We start from the raw sequence: 22319 nt of genomic DNA, 5'->3' as shown, positions 1-22319 counted from the left end.
CTCAGATACCACAACTGCTGTGGTACCTTAAGGTCAAGGAATTAAAGAATTGTTCAGAACTTCTGCTGTTCAGGGCTCCCCATATTTATGGGGAAAAAGGCCTACAGAAGTATGCACAGAAAAACAACATTCACTCTAATTACCAGACAGTAAAACTGTTTTTTCAGCCCAGTCACCTGGGAACATAAATCAGAACAGATAGTCCTTACTTCTTTTCCTTTGTCTTATATAAAATTAATATTCTTAGGTTACATGACAGTAAATATTTATATTTATGAGCCACCTTATATAAGGCATTTATTTCTCTTTCAGCACTAGGAAGAGAATGTCAGTGATTGTTCGCACGCCGTCGGGAAAGTTGAGACTTTACTGCAAAGGAGCTGTGAGTTTTATTCTGTTTTCCCTGTGTCAAAGAACATGTGCAACAAATGCAATATGAAAGCAAAAAGTTGTTCTCACTGCAGTTAAAATATTGAAAACATGGGGGAAGGAAGGTTGATGCCTTTTTCAATTTACATCGGTTTACTATGTAGCTGTTTAACGTGATGGACTAGTTAATGTCTTTTTTACTAACTGCCTACAAATGTGTGACAGACCTGTTCACCATATTCTTTGTACTGGACTAATAACTTTATGCTTCCTATTCGTTGTTTCCTTCTGTACTCCAAGGAAATGGATGAATGTGTGGTATGATCTATTAGTTACTTGCTGGAGTAGCTGAGCATGATCACTAGGTAGAAATACTCCTCTAGCATGAGTGACTAAATGGAATTTTAACCTACTGTTGATGTTATGCCGGAGGTAAATTTCCCTAAAAACAGGATTTATGGAAAGATATCATAATGTATCTGGGAATGGTAGAGTTGCTTGTTAGTTCTTGTTCTGTAACTTCAGTCAAGTTTGAAGAGGAGAGGGGTGTAAATCCAGTTCCTAAATGGTCTTAAAAAATGAAGTTCATTGAATATAAATGTCTGTTCTGTATCTTCTCAAGTGGAGAGAAGCTGCTGTTAATATTCTGTATATCAAGCTAGCTACAAAAACCTGAGAATGGCAGTTTCGAAACACTAATTTTACCTTGTGGGCTTAATATTAAAGGAGGAAGACAGAATTTTAGATCAAAAGAACTCTTGTGGCAAGACAAAGGAAGAAGCAGTGCTTTTCAAAATGAAAGGAAATAACAGCAAAAAATGTAGGAGAGAAAAACTGTATCATAGCAGAATTTTTAAATCTAGAGCATTTTAAGGATTTGGAATGTCCTTAATTTAGAGCATCTTAAGGATTTGGAATGTCCTTTTTTCCATCCTCTGAGATAAAATTACTTCTATTCACTTTTGATGCTGAAATGGATTAACACAGTGCTGCATATTTTTGTTCCCTTTTCCTGCGTGATTTGTATTGTCTACACAAAAAGCTTCTGAGTTCATTTTATTTGTTCTGTAGGATACTGTAATATATGACCGTCTTGCTGAAAGTTCAAAATACAAAGAAATCACCTTAAAACATCTAGAGCAGTTTGCTACAGAAGGTGGGTAATAGTATTCAATATAAAACTAAATATGGAATTCAGTTACCCCTCAACTTTTCAGTTTTGTCATTTTTATGTTGCTGTAATGTTTTATTTACATTAAGTTTGAAAATTATGTTTTAGTGGTGCCTTCTAAAAAAATCTTCCTGGGAAGTTTCAGTAATAAGGTCATGCTTACAAAAAAAAAAAAAAAAAACCACCCACATAGTACACAGTGGAGTCTTTTAAACAAATATATTACATATACAAAACAAAAATATATTTTTTCCAGAGAGAAAACACGTTGCATGTTGTTTGTTTCTGTGAAGATCTCATTCCTATGGTCACTTTCACATCCCACACCAAATGAATGCTGTAGGGAAGGCACACAGGAAAAAGAAGCCAAAGCGAAAATGCTTAGAAATTATTAGTGTGGTGCTTTTAAGGTAGCCGTATGTTATATTATTTCTGTCACCAATCACAATAAAGGAAATTGCCAGCACTAGCTTTCCATACGGTGTGTTTTGGTGTCTCTGCTGTTTTAACAGTCACTCTTACAAAGCAGTCGCTGATGGTAGGGAACCTCTCCATGAGGGTTGATGAAATAGAAATAGTAACAAAAATTTAAAAGACTGTGAAATGAAGATGATTGATTGATGCAAACAGCTAGTTAGTTATTTAGTAATAGTGGATTACCTAATACAGGCATGCAGAGGAAGGCAGACTGTAGAAAGGTTTCTGCTTTCATGCAGGTACTTCTAGCACAGTTCCTAGATCTTCAATGCCATGCCCCCTTTCTGGTGTCTTAGTAAAGGATTATAGAGTTTTTTTGTGAAGTGTCATAGTGTTTTAATTTATCCGTTAGTTGGGAGATAGTAGTTGGAAGCAGAATTATAATAGTGGGACTCTGAACTACATTTTTTTTTTCTTTTTTTTGAAATAAGCTTACACTGGAAAGCAAACTTTATTAAAATCATTTCCTTCTAAAATACAATCCTTGCCTTTTGATAACTGATGTTTGGCCAAATCTCGTTGTATCAGGAAAGATGCTTTTTCTGTCTGTTATATTTGTAACTTCTCTAATTTTTCTCTTTTGGTTTATAATGAAATTCAGCATTTTAATTAGTGTCATAGTCAGTGCTTTAAGTCTCTTGATTCTGGCAGGGACAGCAGAAGCAAGCCACAGATCTGTTTCTTTTGTTAGTTTTCCATATCAAGATCTCTTCAGGGAACATGCGGTTAGCCTTAAATAATCTTGGCGTATCAAAGTTATAATAAATTATACAATGAAGTTGAAAGCTGAACTAAAACCAAACAAGTTTCATGATACAACATAAAACCACCGATACACTCCTTGAGCTCCTGAATCTAGTTGTATGAGTTGATTGGCCAGTTCGGGGTTTTATAAAGGTCAAATCAGGATCAGTCAAGGAAAAGTTACTTAAATGTGAAGATAGTTTGGGCCATAAGACTATGTATTGGGTTACAGAAAAGGTAAAAATAGGTCGATATCTGCTATCCTGTGTGAATTGATACGAAAATTTCAATCCAATTCTCAATTACTGTTCTCATTAAATCAATGGCAGAGCTGATATAATTTTTTTCCTTAGCAGTCAGGTTGGACCAAGTGAATCAATATAAAATACGAAAAATTCCACCCATCTTTAAAACCACTGTACATAAGTATTAATGTTAAGAAGTTTGTTCAAGTACTTTTTGTATCCTTATTTTCAACAGATGAAAAGATTTACTGTTCAGAGAGTGAATTTCTAACCTCTCGAAAGCATAAAATTCCATCTTAAAAAATAAAAAAAAAATAAGTACGTCTTTCTCTCTCTGGAATCGATTAAAGAAATTGGTATTTACTTTTGCATGAGATTTAAACTGCAGCCGATGACGTTGCAAAGTTTCTCATGAGTATCCTTTCATGTGGCAGTACAGTATGTCCTTGGCATTTGCTGCATGCCCTTGGTGTGTTGTTCAAAAATGAAGTGGTTAGTATGGCTGGCATTAATATTTAAGCATTTATTAAACTTGAGTGTTAATGCCTGCTTGGATAAATAGGAAAAGTGTGTAATTTTCCTGTGTCGTTGTTCCAATCTGTTAAGAAGCAGACTTTATGATACTTTGTTTTCCACTTTTCATTTGGAAGATTCTTTTAAATCACAATGAAAAGAATCTTTTTAAAATGAAAAATAGAAAAAATAATTAGTCTCTGATTTTAAAAAGAAAACACAAATTCCTTGAAAAGCTTGTTTGCTGATACTTGGTACACACATCTGCATAAAATATTTTGAAAGAACTGTGGAAATAATATTACTACTAGTCAGGCATAAATTCCTTTCCTCCCCTTCACCTCATATTCATTGCTTTGGACCCTGTTAGTATATCCTTATTACACAGAGAAAAAAAAATCCATTGCTTTGTCTGTCTGTCTTAAGTTTATTCTCTAGGTATGATGGTGAGAAGCTGTGTTTCTAATACTATTGAGCTGTCAAGATATTAGGTTTACACATGGTTTTCATGCTGAAGATATTAAATTACTATCTTAAATCTAAGACATATATGTGTTATTTCATGCCCAGCCTCTTGATCACTTCAGAATTGCTGCTGGTGCTGAACTATACACAACAAAAACCTATGAACAAATAAAGATTGCATTTAGCCATCCTTGATTATGGTGCTGTTCATCTCCTGGAGCAGAGTGGGCAAATGAACAAAGACGCTATGTCCTGCTTATCCCCCTCCTAAACCTATGTGCCTGCAAATTCTGGGTTCATAAGACATCATTTGGCTAGAGCAATACTCTTCTCAGTATATAAAGAGTTATACCAATTTCATGCTCTAGAAATCTAAGAATCTGCAATATGTGAAAATGAACTGTTAGAACATTCACACCTAGCTACTTTAATTGAATGTAAATGCGTGTTGTCAAAAAATAGGTCTCTTATAATCTTGCAGTCTCAAATTCTTATTGTAGTGCTTAAATCAGATTTCCGCTGAAGGAAAAAAACCTGTTAAGTATAAGCAGCTCAAAGATTGTTAAGTAAAATCTCCGAATGTTCCTGTACACAAAGATTTTATTTTAAGAATTTGGGAAACTGAAAGAATCTGTGAGATGGAAAATTAAATCTGAGCAGATTCAAAGTCAGCTTCTAAATGATGAATTTTAAACTTCAACCAAGAATTTCCTGAGGAGATTGAAGAGGGGTGGAAAAGGGTAGTCGTAACATCATGCTGATATACTGCTTTCCAGAGTAGCAACATTTAAGTTTATAATTTCTTTTTGTCAGAAATATAATTTAATCTTAAAGTTTTAATGTTCCTAAAAATCTAATTACGTATTTGTTCAGCAAGTGTCATTTGGGATTGCTTCATGTTTTGTTTACAATTTAAGATAAATCGAACTTGTGTGAAATTTCTTTTTTTTCTTTCCCTTGAAGTACATCACTTGTATTACATTCAGCTACCTTAAAATAGTTACTATGTTGGATAAATTTCTATTTATATCATTTTTTTTACCTTACATATATTTTCGAAAGTTCTTCGAGACATGCAGCAGTAAGTTAAAAATCAGGCGTAAGCATACACAAAATACAGAATAAATTCATCTTTGGTAGTTACTCATTGCAGGCACATCAAGGAAGGGACTAACAACTACTGAATCATACTTACTGTCTGCTTTCTCTTTAGGCTTAAGAACTCTGTGTTTTGCTGTGGCTGAGATTTCAGAAGGTGATTATCAGGAGTGGTTAGATGTCTATCACCGTGCTTCTACAGCTTTACAAAACAGAGCACTCAAACTTGAGGAGAGCTACGAGCTAATTGAAAAAGTATGTGTAGCTTTCTGGGGGTGTTAGTTGGCTTGGGTTGGGAGGGAGGGAGAGGATGGGGCACATGAGGAGAGGGGGGTGTTTTAATTAATGTCCTTGCTTTCTACACCATGAAATCTGAATCATTATAGAGGAGTAATGCTTAGACAGAAAAAAAATCTAGCAGTATACTGAAGCTGTCATGTAGTCCTTGCAGATTAGATGGTCAAAGTGAAGGAAAGATTAATTTCTTGCCAGAAAGTGTTGATTTTAAGTAGAACTACTGGAAAGCTTTTCTCAGAGTTTCTCTATTGTATAAAAAAGTGTAACAACAGGCAAACAACATCTGCTTTATTTTATGATGAGTGTAGAGCCATAGAGTAGTTAAGGTTGGAAGGAACTTAGAGAGGTCATGTAGACACAAATCCCTGGTCAAAGCAAGGCTAATTTTGTTTGACCAGCACTTCAATGAAGTTTTGAGGATGTGCAAGGAGAGAGTTTTCCCAGCTGCAGTAAGCAATTGTTTGTTTATTTTAGTGCTCAACTGTTCTTTTTCCCCTTTTTCTGAATTAAAATTTCTGTTACTGCAGAATGGGGCTGTTGCCTCTTGCCCTTTCATCATGCACCTCTTAGAGGAAGATGGCTTCTCTGCAAGCCTTCTTCAGTTAGCAGAAGGCAGCCATGGAATCTCTCCCTTAGCTTTATATTTTCACCATGTTAACCTCATCCTACTTCTTCAGACACTCTCAAGATGGTATGCTCCAGGCCCCAAGCTATTTTAGTGTCTCTATGCTGGACTTGCTCCACTTTGTCAACCACTCCTGTACTGAAGGCCCAGAAAGGGAGGTAGTATCCAGATGCAACCTCGCAAGAGCAGAGCCATAGTCACTTTATCTTGAGTTTCTGGCAATGCTGCTGCTGGAGTAGCCAAGCATACATATTCACAAAAAACATACAGATCTGCTCCATGGGAAGTTTAAACGAACATAATCAAGATTATAGTTTTAAGATTAAGATGAATTCACAGGTGGGTTTTCCTTCACTTTGGCGAAAAAAAAATCACTACAAGTGGGAGATGACATAATAATAGCAGTCCTGAAGTCTTCAAATCAGAGAAGTGCCTCTCAGGAAAGGGTAGCTGTTGCTGAACAAACACTGAGATTGTGAATAATGGGTGAAGTTTAGATGGTCTCACTGTGCAGTTTGTTAAGCCACATAGTTATTTAACTTAAAGCTCATAGGAATAAACTGGAGGATCTTTGTTAGCTGATACCAAATCTGATTTAATGAATTTAGAGAGCATTAATCAAGTCATAAATACGGAAAGTTAAACAAAAGAAATTGAAAATATTAAAACTGAATTTAAATAAAAAAAACCTGCGTATACTGAATATTTTATGTTCACAGAATCTTCAGCTGCTTGGAGCAACAGCAATTGAAGATAAACTGCAAGACAAAGTGCCTGAAACCATAGAGACTCTCATGAAAGCAGACATAAAAATTTGGATACTTACTGGGGACAAACAAGAGACTGCCATTAACATTGGTATCATATTTGCATTTACTTGATGGCTTTGTTACATATTTAGAAACTATAGAAGTTGCTAGAATAAAATTGCTTTCAGAACAGAAAGGTATCTTGTAAAAACAGTAATATTATATGGCATTCCAGTATTTAAATGTTAATTTAGTTTTCAGCCACTGGTAGCAGGAGAAAGGGTAGTGTTGGGTTTGTCCTCTGTTAAAACAGTGACAGCAAGAAAAAGCCTTATTATCATAGAGAGGAGTCAAAAATAGGCATTTGTACTTTTTTTGTAGCATCTACAATGAATTGAAAAGAATACATTGTTTGGGTTTTGACAGCAAGAATAATACTAAGAAAATATAAGTATTTTTATTTTCCATTCTGTATTTTTCCATCTTTCCAAGAAAGCTGGTAGAGACCAAAATCTTAACTGAAGCAAAACAACATAGATTGTACTTTAAAGTACTATAAACTTTACTATCAATCAGAGGTTTCCTTTTATTTTTTTATTGGGGGGGGGTGGCGGAAAACAAAACCCTCACACGTTAACTAATTTCAACAGCAATAAATCTGTATTTTTAAATAGTAATACATGAAAGCTGCTTATAAGATTTAATATTCTTTGCATATGGGCATATCAGCCCTTCTTTATTAACCTACACATGTGCCCAAAATAAAGCATAATTTCTTTTTATTACTATTATTAATCTTAGAGAACTTTTTGTATGCACATGATACCGTTGATCTAAGGTTATTTTCATTAGTACCTTCAGGTTTGAGGCTATACATGTAATACCAGGATTTTCATCTTAATAAGAATGGTGATGCATATTTATCTAGGCAGCCTGCATCATTAGTATACAGTGTACATTCTGTTTAAAACATCAAAGAGTAAAAGAAAAGAATGGGAATGTGTATATATGCAAATTTTGTATGAAATGCAAGTTGCATTCCAAATATTTGCAAGGCTAAGGAAGATCTGTTTGCTCTTTTCTGTAACTCTCTGTCAAGATGTTTCTTGTCCTTCTGCTGAGCACCACTGAGTAAGGCACAACTCACAAATTGCAGCAAGGAAGATTGGCTGTTCTGACTTAGTACCTGTATGTCTAATTTTTATAGTATGCAGTATGATTTTTTACCACTGATTTCAGTTGGGGAAGTCTTAATTCTGTCTGTAGTTCTCTTACAGGAAAAAATGCTTGGTTATATTATAATGGATTTGGTGGAATAAATTTTTGAAAACAAAAATGTTTTTGACAGGTCACTCCTGTAAACTTTTGAGGAAGAACATGGGGCTAATTGTTATAAATGAAGGCTCTCTTGATGTAAGTAAAATCTGCAGTTTTCAGTTAATGAAACCACTTAATGTTACTGCTTAAAATATCCAGACATCATGGTGGAGGTAGCCTGAAAAATAACTTGGGGCATCTCCTTATCTGGACAAACACAGAAAATTCTTCTAAAACCACAGTTATGTGGGGTGTTTCTGTTTCTTTGGTTTGGGAGGTTGCTTTTTCATTTGTTTTGAGAAAATTTGAGTTAATTTTAGTATTGCATACTTGGAAGACTGTATGGTCTTTGTGACAAAATGTTACTTATTGAGTAGAAACTTACCTACACCTTCCAACATCACAGTGTAGCTACTACACAAGTGAACTTGAGAATGATAAGCAAACAAATTCCTCGTAATGAAATGACTCCATCCATGCAGGCATAAAGCCAGGAGCTTCACGTGCTTCTAGCAGTACCTAGCAGTACCCAACCAAGCTAATTGAAGTTCCTTTCTAATGCTGTTTCTTGTGGAATACTTACTATCTGACAAAAGTTAATTGTAGTTGTGTGATTAAACAGCTGAAATTGTAATCAGATGTTGAAGTACAAGTAAGGGTTAAAACTACAAACTTTCAAGTATATTGCTTTGTAGAGAAGTAATTCTTTAGATAAGGTAGGAGTGCAATATTAAGTGAAAAATCCCATGAGGGGAAAGAAATCATTTTACCACCCTCTCTAAGGGAGCCTTAAATGAACTTAGAAGTGGAGGAAATTCCTCAGTGGGAAAACTCACTGTCCAGAAGGTTTCAGGAGGAAGACTTGAAATGAAGTTTACCTTCACTCTATGTTGTGGTCAGGTTGCTCAAGATAGGACTTATGGAGAGAAAGTGAAAAGAAAGTGTGAGAAGAGTGCCTTAACTGAAGGATTCCATGGTAGCTTGTAAGAGTAGCCTACAACACGAATTAAAATACTTACTACTTTCTATAGTATTTCTACAGTATTTCTATACTACTATTTCTGATCTATATTTAGGTCATTTACAGAGGCTGCTGGATTTCAGAACTACTGCAATACTTAATAGATCTGAAGTGAAAAAGATTGATTTTGTATACTTCATATGTAATGAAATAAATTGAGGTAGTTTTATTTAACTACTAAATGGAGTACAATAAAAACTCCTTAAACAAGTGTTGCACACTAACCACCTCTGGTGTGATAATTAAAAAGTTGAATAAATACATGTTAAACAATATATTTTTAAAATAAATATGCTGTGCTCCTATGAGTGCTGCCGGACAACCCAGTTCCCTCAGTACAGCAGGAACATTGTTGTCATAGGATGTTACTGGTTTCCAAATTCAGTATTTTGAAAGCAGAAGCAGGTTTTTTTTATCTTCCTTTCTCCTCTAAAATGCTTTTTTCTTCTGAGCTGTGAGTGAAGCAGGAAACAATAGAAGAGTATGTTGTAGCTCAATGAAGACCATTCAAAAAGAAGGAAACGGAACAAGCATTTTTTCTCTTCTTCATGGCACTCTATGGTAGAGCTGTAATTAACTAGGTATTAGTGACCTCCCCAAAGCAGGGGAAGGTCATGTTGCATAAACACAGGTGAATGTATTGTCTACTGCATGCAATCCGAAGTTCTTAGTACTGGATCACAGAATAGTGACTTATGTAGGTGCGATTCAAACTGTCCTTAGCAACTGAAAAACCCCCAACTATGTTCCCTTATATAACATGTAGTTGATGTGGGCTTATCTTAAAATATAAATTCAATATGATAGAATTATCAATTATAACACATGTACTTATAATATGAATTATCTCTGTTTCTCTTCCTTTTTTCTAAACATTTAAGACCCCTTTATGTAAAAGTGAACACATTGTTTTATCTGATATCTATATATATGTGAATCTTCCTTCGCATAGGTGTATAGGACACTTACTATTTAATATCTTTTAGCAAACATTTATGCAACTGTTGGTGGCATTTAAAGAGCATGAAAAGTTCCACCATAACCTATGCACATTTTTTTTTTTCTTTTTGGCAGTGTGAAAGCAGTCCTACACCCTGTTTCTTCTTTTGTTTCTAATAGTACAGCTGTTGCAAACACTTTTTTTATTTAATACTGTCTATTTGATAGCCAAATCAAAAGGGAATTTCCTCAAAAAATGAAATGCCAATGTTTCCGATCACACAAAAGAAAATTATTTGGACTGAAGAATAGCAGGAATTAAAAATAATGGACACAATTGTTTTTTGTGCAACAGGGAACAAGAGAGACGCTTAGCCATCATTGCAGTACTCTTGGTGATACTTTAAGGAAGGAAAATGATTTTGCTCTCATTATTGATGGTAAATCTCTGAAGTATGCTTTGACATTTGGAGTGAGACAGTATTTCCTGGATTTGGCTCTGTCATGTAAAGCTGTTATTTGTTGCAGGTAAGGCTTACATTATTCTTTCTCTACAGTATTTTTATTGGCATATAAAAGTTAAGAAACTTCTATTTCAGAAAAAATACACATATCCATGTCGTACAACCATGAAATATTAAAAAACCCACAAGCTTCAGTAGCTGAAGTTATGAAATACAGTCATTCAAGCAAAATATTTCTGTAGAGCAGTCTGCAACAGAATGTACCTGTCAAACAGAGTCATTCAGATTGCATATACCCAGAAAAATAATTTGTTATCTGTCAAGGGTAGTCTCAGCAAGATTGAGACACTAATCTTAGCCTTTAAATTAATACTACAGTTAACTGCAGGTTTTAGCACATCTGGATTTTTTGTAGAGCTTCCTCCGCAGGCAGGATTTTATATCTCCACTTTTCTGTAAGCTATGGATTACATTGCGTAAGTGCACAAAAATGTTAATGGTACTACTCTGGGTGATTTTTATGTTCTGAAGCTGATTGAAACACCTTTTTTTTAATTGTTATTATTCTGGATTGTTTGGGGGTTCTTTCAGAAATCAGACCTTTCATCCTTTCCTGTAAACATCAGCTATTAAAGCTGTAAGCTCACTGTAACACAGGAACTTTGTCCAGATCAAAGAAAATTAAATATCTGTTTTTTTTAAATATACACAATATGAAAGCAGTTTGGCATGCCTTTTAATATGTCCAGATTTATATTAAGGAAGAAATACATAAGACTGCATAAGTGCTAGCTTATGTGTTTTGGGGCCTTCTGGCGTTTTTATGTCTTTAAACACAAAAACTGCAAACATCTCCTAAGCACCTTTTCTACATTTGATGATTGAATGAAAAAGGAGTTTGTATGCTTGGTAGCTAGATACACAAGAGCTGCTTCTATCAATGTTTAAAAAGCTTGGTTTAGGCCAAGTGATTAATCTATCAAAAAGCAGAAGTAAGCATCACTTTTCATTGAAATCTTCTTTCAATAAATTACATAAGCTTACTGCCTACTACCTCATTATTGCCTATCCTGTTATCTGCCTGAAGGTAGAGACATGGTCTGTACAAATGTGAAAACTGTTGTAAATACACCTTAGTAGATTATCTGCTTTTGAGTAATAAGATAAATAATTGGAAGGTTCTTGTGTTCAGGTAGAGGTTTAATAATGTTCTTCATAATTAAGATGAAGCAGATTCATCTGGAAAATCAGAATTCAAAATGGACCTATTTTTCTGCTTTGCAAAAGGACAGGGAGAAGCAAATGAGGTTGTATTATCCAATAAATACTTGGTTTGTAGTCTTTCCATCATTTCTGTCAAGCAATGTGTTATGCCACCAAGTGATTTATTTATTTATGTATTTATTATGGTTTAGCTTTGTAGCCATGCTCCAGCATGAAACACTCTGAATTTCGAACTAAGATCTTAATGTTTTTTAAACTGAGATCTTACACTGGTACACAGTTCATACTGTGTTTGAACATCTTTCTAACACAGTAGCCTGTGACAGGCAAGTTGTAGCTTTGTGCGTCTTGTAGTAGTTCCAGTTTTGCTTGCTATAGTAAGTAACAAGTAGGAGATGCGCATAGAAGTGCTCTTTCAAAACTATGCTTCTTTTTCTTCTCTTTCCTTGATTTGAAAATATGTTTTATGCCATTTGAAGAGACAATATTGCCATTTCTTTTGACCCATAGAACCATTGAAGGATATTCTGTACATGTAGCTGTCTCTTAGTGGTAGCATCTTTATGATGAAACAACAAAAAGTGCAAAATTAAAGTTTCTGTTCCAGTAGCATTCTCTCTGCCATTTCTACATTTCCGTAGTATTCTTGGGTCAGCTGGTTTCAATACATGCCTAGGTATGTGCTCTGACATATTATGTGGTTGTATGAAAATTGGCCGCAGGTTTAAAACTAAAATATTTGCTTGTAACACTCACTGTTTTAGTGAGTTATTATCATATGCTTCTCAAAAGTCAAAATTTCCGTCAAAATATTAACAAAAATGTGAACAAAAACTTCATTTCCTTGTTTGTGAACATGAAAATAGGAAGTTTAAAAATGGTAATTTTTAATTAAGGTAAGTCATTTAAATATATATTGTCCTGACTAAATGAAAATTTAGTCCTTTTCTCCACCCATATAAAGGCAGTAAATGTTTTAAGCACTCCTTGGTTTTAAAAGTACAAATTACATCACTTTCTTTAACGTTTCTATTACCAGTGTATTCTTCCTAAGACTAGCCATAACACAGATGAAGCTGACAAATATTCAGTAGATATTTCACCTCAAAAAAATCTCTAAGTTGTTAATTCCAAGCAGATGTTTGGCTTAAGGACTTTGATGAACTGAATTCCAACTCTGTATCAGCTTCAGTGCAATGTATGTAAGAAGAATGTTAAATGGATTATTCTGTATTCTGTAAAAATGTACAGCTAAGAGTGAACAAAATGAACAAGAGATATTTTTTTATTGTTTTCACCATGAACTTGATGCACCAGGTAATGAGACTAAGTGCACCTTCTGGCTGCCCCTATAAGCTTGTCTGAAAGCAAAATAAGCCACCGTTCCTGGAAAGTTAAAAAGATGAAAAAGAAGTTCTCAGGTCAGGAATCTTCTATAGAAGCTGGCTATAGCCAGTCTTGATGCAACACTCATCAGCAGAGTTCAAATAAAACATGTAATAAAAGATTGCAGAAACGCTTTTTGGTATACTTGGACCACAGAATTTTTCTGAAGGGCTGTTGCCCATAAGCTTTCATCCCAGGTTCGTCACAGGGCTCTACACATCCCAGGTACCTTTTTCAAAAGCCTGATAACATGTGTTCTGTAGGCTGCTGAATAAAGTAATTATATAGCTACCTGCAGTCCAAAGGCTATATTATTTTTCAATCCTTTATTTTTTTGCTTTTGAAAAATCACACAGTTAAATTTTATGCAACCTTTTTCTCAGTTTACTTGCACTTAAAGCTTAAGAAATTTAACTTAATTGGCACAGAGTAGGACTGAGGCTTTCATTCCACTCATGGAACATCACCTAAAGGTGAACCATGAGAAGGTGTTCTCTGGCAAATGGAGAGGAGAATGGAAAGGGCTACAAGAATGTTATTGGAGCCCAGTGGTAGTTAGAATATTGTATGTGAGCAAAGATAAGCGTAGATACCACATACCTAGTTTCCTTTCACAACACTGTCTCAGAACAACTGTGGTTTCCTTTTGTTAAGTTTATAGTTTGTCATGTGAACATTGGAAATTTTTTTTATGCTCTCTCTCTGGTTTTGGTTTTTTTTTAATTTTTATTGTTGTTTTTAAAAGTTATTTTCCAATTGCATTCTTATTCAAGCAGAATAGAAGGCAGGTAGCAATGCCATTAGGTTCAGCAATCATGTAATTTCTTGTTGGTTGTATGGTTGAGTTTACAGATAGCTAGAAAAAGTGATGGCCAAGCATTGCCATTAGTATCTGTGTACTTAATGAAAATAATATAATTGCTGTTCCAGTGTTCTCTAACTGTAAAAACTTAGTGTTAAATGTGGATAATGTAGTATGTCATTCTTCACTTGGACAGAGGTGGGTGGGTTGTTCTGTTTCTGTTTTTTTGGAGGGGTGTCAGGAAGAGGTGTGATGAGGGAATTTATACCACCAGTTGGAAAAGAAAACATTTCCTCTCAAATTGTGTTATGGGTCAAAAGTTTGGTCCAAATAGACACCAGTATGCATTTTAACCCATAATGTCAGTCTGCCCAGTGTCAAGACACGCAAATCATTCAGCCTTGGCTTTAATGCCAGAGGTCACTGGGCAGACAGTAACATTTTATTATGCCATGTTCTGAAAAATAATTTTACTAATATATATCATTAGAATGATTTTGTTTCTTTTGTAGGTGAGTTGTTTTTATTATTGCCCTCATTAGCACTGGTTTTCTGATCTTAAAATCGATCAGTATAAAAAAATGGGGGCTTTTTGCTGCATTCGCTTATGAGATTTGATAGATTTCTTTGCCCTATAATTCTTCAAACTGTAAAGGACTTGCCTATCAGGAACTCATTAATAATAACATAGTACCATTTTCTCAAGTATTATGAGGCCTTCCAGTATTCACGTGCTTATAAGAATGGTGCCTTTGCACCATCCTTCAGCTTGCAGGATCTTTTGTGAGGAACTTTAGGACTGCACAGATGCCATAATACAGCTGAATTTTTGGTGTCTGCTGTTTAATGTTTCTTTTTGTTATGGAGCTTGAGTGCCATACAGCAGTCTTGATTCTGGTGAGAACTGTATTCATGAACTCTGTAGGCTGCGTTACTTCACAATATCCCAGTGAGTAGCAATATACAGAAAGTGTTCAGGAAAGAACGTTACTTAGAAGTAGTTGCTCTTTTGTGCAACTTTTCCTTTGCAAATCTGTCCCCTAGAATTTGTATTCTTAATTTCTTGTATATTTCTGTTATTTTAATTTTTGACCTGGAAGAGTTAAGTCAGGTTATGAACATCCCTATATAAGCCTTAACCTTGAAATTTTGTGACTGCAAGGGGAATCTTTCAGAGCCCAAACTGTGAAGTTCCAAAAGCTTATGGTACCAGTCAGGTTATTGCCATGAGTGTGCATATAGACTTGTAGGAAGTTAATTAGAAATGCATGTTTTTCCCCAGATCTTAGTGTCAGTACGTGTCCAGTGGCAAGTTCTGCTTGCTATCACATTTAGTTTTTGCATGGAGGCATCTAGAATGAGTTCATCTGGAAAGCTGGAAAGGTAGATGAGGAAAGGACAGTTCACCAACTTCACATCCCCAGCTGCAGAGCAGAAGTCACGCTTTGGTACCACAATTGCACCCTTTGTAGGAAGCAGTAAACAGCAGTGGTGGGGGAGACATTCAGAGCTCTTTACATTTCTTCTTATTTCTGTTTGTACCATGAAACAAGGGCCAGGGTTTTAACCTTGACTCCAGCGCTAGGAAGCACGAGAGTGGATTGCCACACTGCTTAGGGCTTGCTCCTTTGCTTCATCACCCTGTGAAAAATACCAGTCCTAGCACTTGATTTCTATATATTATTTGCAGTTATGGTGTCTCAAATATTACAAGGACTCAATTTCAGCATACAGAATAGAACTTTAACAACATGAAATGAAAGGTACATATATGACACACAACGGTAGATGGAGCCAAAACTGATACAGTTTCATCAATAGAGCTTTTGAGAGTCATCTCTGGAATAATTTCTTCCTTCAGCGGTGGACAGGTGTTTTCTTAATGACAGATAATCGGAATAGTCCTGAAAAGAATGAGGGAGAAGTTACAAGCTGATAGACAAAGGGAGGATCAAGAGTCAATGTTCAAAGTTGGTTCCTGTAATTTAGCGGTGTAGGCTAAGTTAACATAGTGCTGTCCACTCTGTTTGTTCCTGTTTGATTTGACATCTGTGTCTTAAATAACTTTTGTTTATTTATAAAATACATATTTAAACAGAGAGGAAAATAAAAAGCATAATAATATAATATGCCAAAATCGGAAATTGTTGTAAGTTAATGCTGGTAGTGACAGTGTTTGAGGTTCCTTCTATTACTCCGTTTTAAGGGCCCATTGCTATTTGACCTATGTCTCTCCAGTCCTATTAACATCTTGCTTCAGCAAATCCAAATTTGCTATGAATTTTGCTGAGAATGTGCTTTTAACATACAGCCTAAAAGGCAATAGCAATACCATGTTGCTGAGCAGGATATTATCTGGCTTGTTTTTATTACCTTTTCACAGGTTAAGTAGTACATTTTTAAAGTACATTCATTTGAATGTTCTGTATTATTTTTTTTTTTCGTTACCTCTTAGGGTATCACCACTTCAAAAATCTGAAGTTGTAGAAATGGTTAAAAAACAAGTTAAGGTAGTAACTCTAGCAATTGGTGATGGAGCAAATGATGTTAGTATGATACAAACAGCACATGTTGGTGTTGGTATTAGTGGGAATGAAGGTCTACAAGCTGCAAATTCTTCAGACTACTCAATTGCTCAGGTAAGTCATTACACTGTAAAATACTATAGTAATGTAGTTTGATATCAGATTAATATTGGTGTGTGCATGTTCTCATTGTATGTTTGTTCATTTTTCATTTTTCGCAGTTCAAGTATTTGAAGAACTTGTTGTTGGTTCATGGAGCCTGGAATTATAACAGAGTAGCAAAATGCATCTTGTATTGTTTCTACAAGAATATAGTCCTTTATATTATCGAGGTAATTCTACAGTACAGTTAATGTTACTTCTTGAAAGTACAGACATTATTATTTTGAGCTTTTGGTTATTATATATGATTTTAAAGAAGCATTTAAACTGCCAATAAATACTTCTACTGAGTCTTGCTTTCTAATAAGCTGATTAATATTAGTGATTTTTCTTAACTTTCAAAGATCCAATTGTCTTAAAAATATGTACCAAGTATTAGTACCGAAAATTTGCGTTGCATAATACTGCTAGGTTGTTGAAATTCTATATCTATAATATGATTACAATATTTAAGGAATACAGTTACAAATAGCCTTAAATTTACCAAGAGATACATGTGCTCATGATTTACCAAGAAATAAATGTGACACCAGCTTTTGAGCTGTGGTAGCTGTCCAGTTCACAATCTGAATCTCTTTTTCGGATCACTGTTGAGCTGCAGGGCTGTTGCTGTACAAAACAGTACTTGGGGTTTTTATATACATGTTTAGTTACACTATTGCATACCTTTCACTTGTTGATGAGGTAACCATGCCTGCTTAGGCTCTATTTCATGAACAGGAATATTTATCTGAAAGTAACTGGCCTAGTTTCCTCACCTGTGATTTCAAGGAGACTGCCGTCTTGTGAAAAATACAGTAGTACGAGAGGCATGTGTTAAAGTAAAATGTACTTTATCGATATATGGTTAAAACAGCATGTGTAGCTATAGTTTTCATGACCTTCATGACTACATGGCATCCTTACATTTTTGAATGTATTTTTAAATTCCCCCCACCTTTATTTACTGTTCTTTCTTTCAACAGCTGCTCACTTTCTTATAACCAAATACATCTAGTAATTCTATTTAGAATTGAGTCAAACTTTATATTCACAATGATACTTTGTGATAAAAATGTGGGAAAAAAGTTAATTTGTTGCAAAGCTTGATCACAAAGTAAGTTTTATAGGTCTATCTCCTGTATTTTTACATTAATGGTGTTTACAGTTATTTTTAAAACTTTAATAGTTTTTTATATATTTTTTCAAGTTAGTATCTTAAACTTGCACAGTATGTATCCAGTTTTTACTGAAAGAACATGCCTCATTTCTGTTACTCCTGATGTAAACATTAGGTTAATATTTCTGATTCTGATATTTATGTTGCAATATTTGAAGATAATTCAAACATCTTTTTATAAACAAGCATTGTAGCGAAAAAGGTGCATTTTTCTTAAGTTTTCTTTTTTTTTTTACATTTTCTAAATTTTCCTGGTTTTCCTCTTTATTGTGTTATTAACAAATAGATATCCATCTAAGTAGTAGCAATTTTGTAGCCCATTTAGAAAAACATAAAGTAGGAAGCTATAGAAAAAGCAAGTCCATTAAAGATCCTTTTCGCTTTGGAAGTGATGGCAGACTTTCAATAGCTGAATATTTGCTTAAATGATCAGACTTCCAGAACTACTGATTAACAGTAGCTCTTGAAGTATTTGAAAAAACAGGATTAATGTATGCTTTCTGTTTATGGAAGACATACAAACTTGGGCTTTAGAGCATACTACCTTATTTTTCTCAATTTTCTGTCAGTCACCTGCAAACACACTGTAAATTTATAACTTAGGTCCAAATATCCCACCATTTGTATTCTTTGTGAAAGAAAGTTAAATGCAAGGTACAGAGATCATAGCCTAAAAAGTACAAAAGTACAAAAGATTAAATCTCCTGAGCAGATGGAAGGGCAAAGAGGTCATTTTGTATGAGTTATGACCCTTTATATATAATCCATACAAGCATTTTACCACATACACCTTCTCTGGAAAACAAGATGACTTCTACTTGAATTCCTATATACCTAACGTTTGTCAGCTCAGAAAACTTTCACAGATGTTAATAGCTCATGTCAATACTGTGAGTGAATGGGCACAAATTCATCATTGAACGTCTCTAGAAAGGACAACTGCCAGTCTTGAATCTCCCTTTTCAGGTTTTTGTACAGATCAGGCGTGGGAGCAGAGAGCTCAATGAGTATTTGTAAGCTGCTGCTTAATATGCAGAAATGCTACATCAGGAAAATGCCTGTGAAGCTTTTGTGGCCACGCCTCCTCTGTCTTGGAGTTTAGGAAATAATGCTATGAAAGGCATGTCTGGAAGTTGCTTTAAACAAGTTTCCTTTTATTAGCTGACAATAACTAAAAAAAATATCTACCTTTACTTAATAGATGTATATTATATTTTTAAATCTCTGCTCAATACTAATCAAATGAATATGTAATAGATTCAATTTAATCTAAAATACAGCCTTTTTCCTAGGCATTAGTGGAGTTATACAAAATAAGTGCCATTGGTTTCTTGTTTTGGAAAATGGTAAAGGTCTATAATAATTAGTGTTTCTCAACATTTAAACTCCTGTTCATAAGAATGCTCTGTAATAACTTTTTCTAGTCTGTGTCTTGATCCAATAGATATTTAAACATGGGCCTCATCTTTTGACCGGGCCTAGTCCCAGTAACTTTAGAGGTTATATTTTGAAGTATCATTCTAAATTGCAAGTGAAAGCTTTGAATTTCCAATAGACAGCTAATGTGCATTATTAAGCCTGTACCTGTATGGGAGTGTATACTCACATTCCCGTAAGATAAGCCTATGCGGAGCCTCATCCTTATTTTGAGGGGGCTGTCATTACATTGTAGTGATGGTTGGGATTGAAATTGATCTAGTGATTGAAAACTCCGTTGATTGGTTTTTGGTTTTAAAATTACCATTACTGTGTATACTCTCTCTTTAAACTATACATTTTTTGAAGTTAAGCAAATCTCCCTTCAACATCAAAAAGACAAAATTTTCTTATTCCTACTTTCTGTTCTGCTAGCTAGCAATAACTAGTAATAACATTAAATAACTGGCTTATGTTAAAAAAGAAAGCTTACAATTTAAAAAAAAATAAGTTTGAAGATCTTCATAGGTCATTCATGTTTTATGTAGGGAAAAATTTAAATAAAAGAGGACACAAGCAGAAAAAACAGATGCATGGAGTTCACATTTAAAGTTCAGTCACAGATCCTTGAACATGGCTGTTTGTAACAATTTAAGTGATATTATGTAAACAATTATACTAAGTAATTAGAGCTGTAATGCCGGTTTTTCGTCTTTCTTGCTTCAGAAACTTTAGATGATGGTTATCTTCTCCTTCCTCCCCCCACCCCAAACCCAGTGCTGAGTTACACACTTTGTGCTGCTCACGTCCAGAACTGAAGTTTACCATTTTGTTCCCGATTTCCTGTGCCTGACACATCAGATCAGTGCCTGTGGTCATTTTGAGACCCAGATCATGCATAACCCCAAATGTGAGCAGGCTTTCTGTGTATACTCATCCTGATTCTGAGGTGTGGAATTTAGGTGCTGTTGTTCAATATGCCATGCCTTACTTAATGTATGCGAACTGCACCAAGTTCAGTTAAAAACACAAAACAGGAGAAAGTGATTATGCACATGTCCACTTTTTTGCATTATATGGTTTGAAAACTTGGAAATACAAGGTTCTGCACAGAGGCCTGTCTCATTTTGGAAGGGCTGTGAACCTAAATCTTTCATTTTCCATGGAAATTGTGTAGCTGTTAAACTATAAAATGGTCTGAATTTTTACTTCCACCTCACTTATGTAGTCTAAATTACTTCTGAAGGACACCTATCACCTGTTCTGCTGTATAGGGGTGCTCGATTAGTAATTTGAGTTAGAGTAGGACCTGTCCTCTAAGAGAGAAGTGGCGGAGTCTGCTCCTAAATTAGTATCAGGTACAATATGTCCTAAAAACTTCTTTTGCAGGTACAGCTGCCTTCATTGTCCATCATAATCAGAATGAAATACACCTTCCATGAATAAATTTCTCACTGTGAAGCATTTCTTGTCACTGTAGCTATTAATAATGTAGTAAACTCCATAGTAGTTTTTTTGTGTAAGAAAAGAGTCTAATTTTCTAGGCTCCAAGGCTCAGAAGTTGGGGCAAGTGGGTGGCTTATTTTCTTCTCCTCTTACAGTTTGAGATGAGGGGTGCATTTATCCTTCCTGCCTTTTTTTTCCCCTCTACATCTGCCAATTATTTTTGAGCCATTGGTGTTCTTAATGTGAACATTCAAATAGTAGCTATTGTAAACAATAGAAAATCCATGTTTCTGTTTAGATACTAAAAGATGCTCTGCCTCTTTAAGTAGTATGTCTGGTATTCCGCTAAATAGTAGTGTTTCTACTACAGAGGGCATTGTTTTTAGCCACATTAAAAAGTTTCTCTTCCCAACCAATTTTTGGTAGATTCAACAAGAACTTTAGAACTGAGGGGTGCTACCAAATTTCATTTTTTCTTGGCTTGCATCTAGAGCTCTGACCAAGAGAAGTTCCAGTTCCTTATTACACTAAACTGACATAAAATGCTTGTAACTTGCGTGCTTTCTTTAGAAGAAAGTAAATGCTAATGTTTGAGGAAGTTAATATTATGCCTTAAAGGATTTCTTTACAATTCTACAGTAAAACTGTTTAAATAGCTTGAAAATTTTAACTCTTAAGTTCTGTACAAAATAAAACTGAAAGCAACATGTTTTTTAAGGAATAAAATGATACATAGCATTTCTGAGAGGCTCGGTAGTGTTTTCATATATGCTATTCCATTGTAAATGAAATTTTATCTTAAATACTTTAATTTCTTTAAAAAAGTGACTACAAAACATTTTCAAGTGTTGCTTAACATCACTTATCTTTAAGAGCAGTGAGTATGTGGAATAAATCCAGTACATATATTTGGTCCTTTCTTTTTAAATGAGAGTTTCGTAACGTTTTGACTGCTAGTTAAATCACAACAGAAAGTTAATGTTGTTTCATATACTCCGTGGTTTTGAAGGGTCCGTTATATGTCTACTTGCAGTCTGTCTTACTTTCCTCCTAGAGAGTAGTACTTCTGTTAAACTGTCTGAAATTACCAGTAATGAGTTGTACATATATTTATGCCCAGCTACTGACTCACATGACCTCTATTAAAAATGTCCTTTTCCACCACCCTCTTTCAAAGTAAGAATTCTAAAATTTACTTCAGTATTTGATACAAACAAGAGAAAAAAAGGGGGGGGGGAAGGTAAATCGTAGTAATATCTATTCCTTCACTTCTCTCTCAAGAGCTGTCTTCCTAGCCATCTTCCTAGATTGGAAATAACGTAGGACCTATGTATAATGAGAAGGTTGAAAAGAGAGATGGCAGTTGAGGACCACAACTTGTATACAGCAGTGGGGGTGGATTAGGTGAACCTGGATTAGGTTCATACATTTAGCTTAGTTTTAAAGCATCCAAAAAACTGTGCTGATGTTCAGTGCATGATTATGTGTTCAGTAGTGAACAACTGATTATGCACTCATCTCGCTCCTTCATACTCAGCAACTGAGAAACTGCTGCTAACGAATGTCTGCTAAATTCATCATGGTTAAATCATAACTATGTTTTCAAAAGTCAAAAATCAAAATACACAAGATCTTATAAAAATCTGACTCTACTGGCATAAAGTAATTCCATTGTCTTTTCAGTGAATAGACTGAAAGGTTAGAA

The 22319-nt window shown here is 34.8% G+C and overlaps 1 protein-coding gene across 10 annotated transcripts in view; it reads left to right on the top strand.

Annotated features, from left to right (window-relative positions):
- ATP8A1 (ATPase phospholipid transporting 8A1) overlaps positions 1–22319 on the top strand; it is a 106575-nt gene that overhangs the window by 50995 nt on the left and 33261 nt on the right. For all 10 annotated transcript variants that reach the window (XM_030491498.1, XM_030491500.1, XM_030491499.1 and 7 more), the window contains 8 exons: positions 313–382; positions 1441–1525; positions 5198–5337; positions 6724–6862; positions 8102–8166; positions 10386–10558; positions 16362–16545; positions 16653–16763. In XM_030491498.1, coding sequence (XP_030347358.1) covers positions 313–382; positions 1441–1525; positions 5198–5337; positions 6724–6862; positions 8102–8166; positions 10386–10558; positions 16362–16545; positions 16653–16763 — 967 coding nt within the window. The remainder of the gene's footprint in view (positions 1–312; positions 383–1440; positions 1526–5197; positions 5338–6723; positions 6863–8101; positions 8167–10385; positions 10559–16361; positions 16546–16652; positions 16764–22319) is intronic.

This window comes from Strigops habroptila, chromosome 7, assembly GCF_004027225.2.
Source record: "Strigops habroptila isolate Jane chromosome 7, bStrHab1.2.pri, whole genome shotgun sequence".
Lineage (NCBI taxonomy): Eukaryota > Metazoa > Chordata > Aves > Psittaciformes > Psittacidae > Strigops > Strigops habroptila.
The sequence above is the reverse complement of the archived record's forward strand: the minus strand, read 5'-3'. Positions and strand labels throughout refer to the sequence as shown.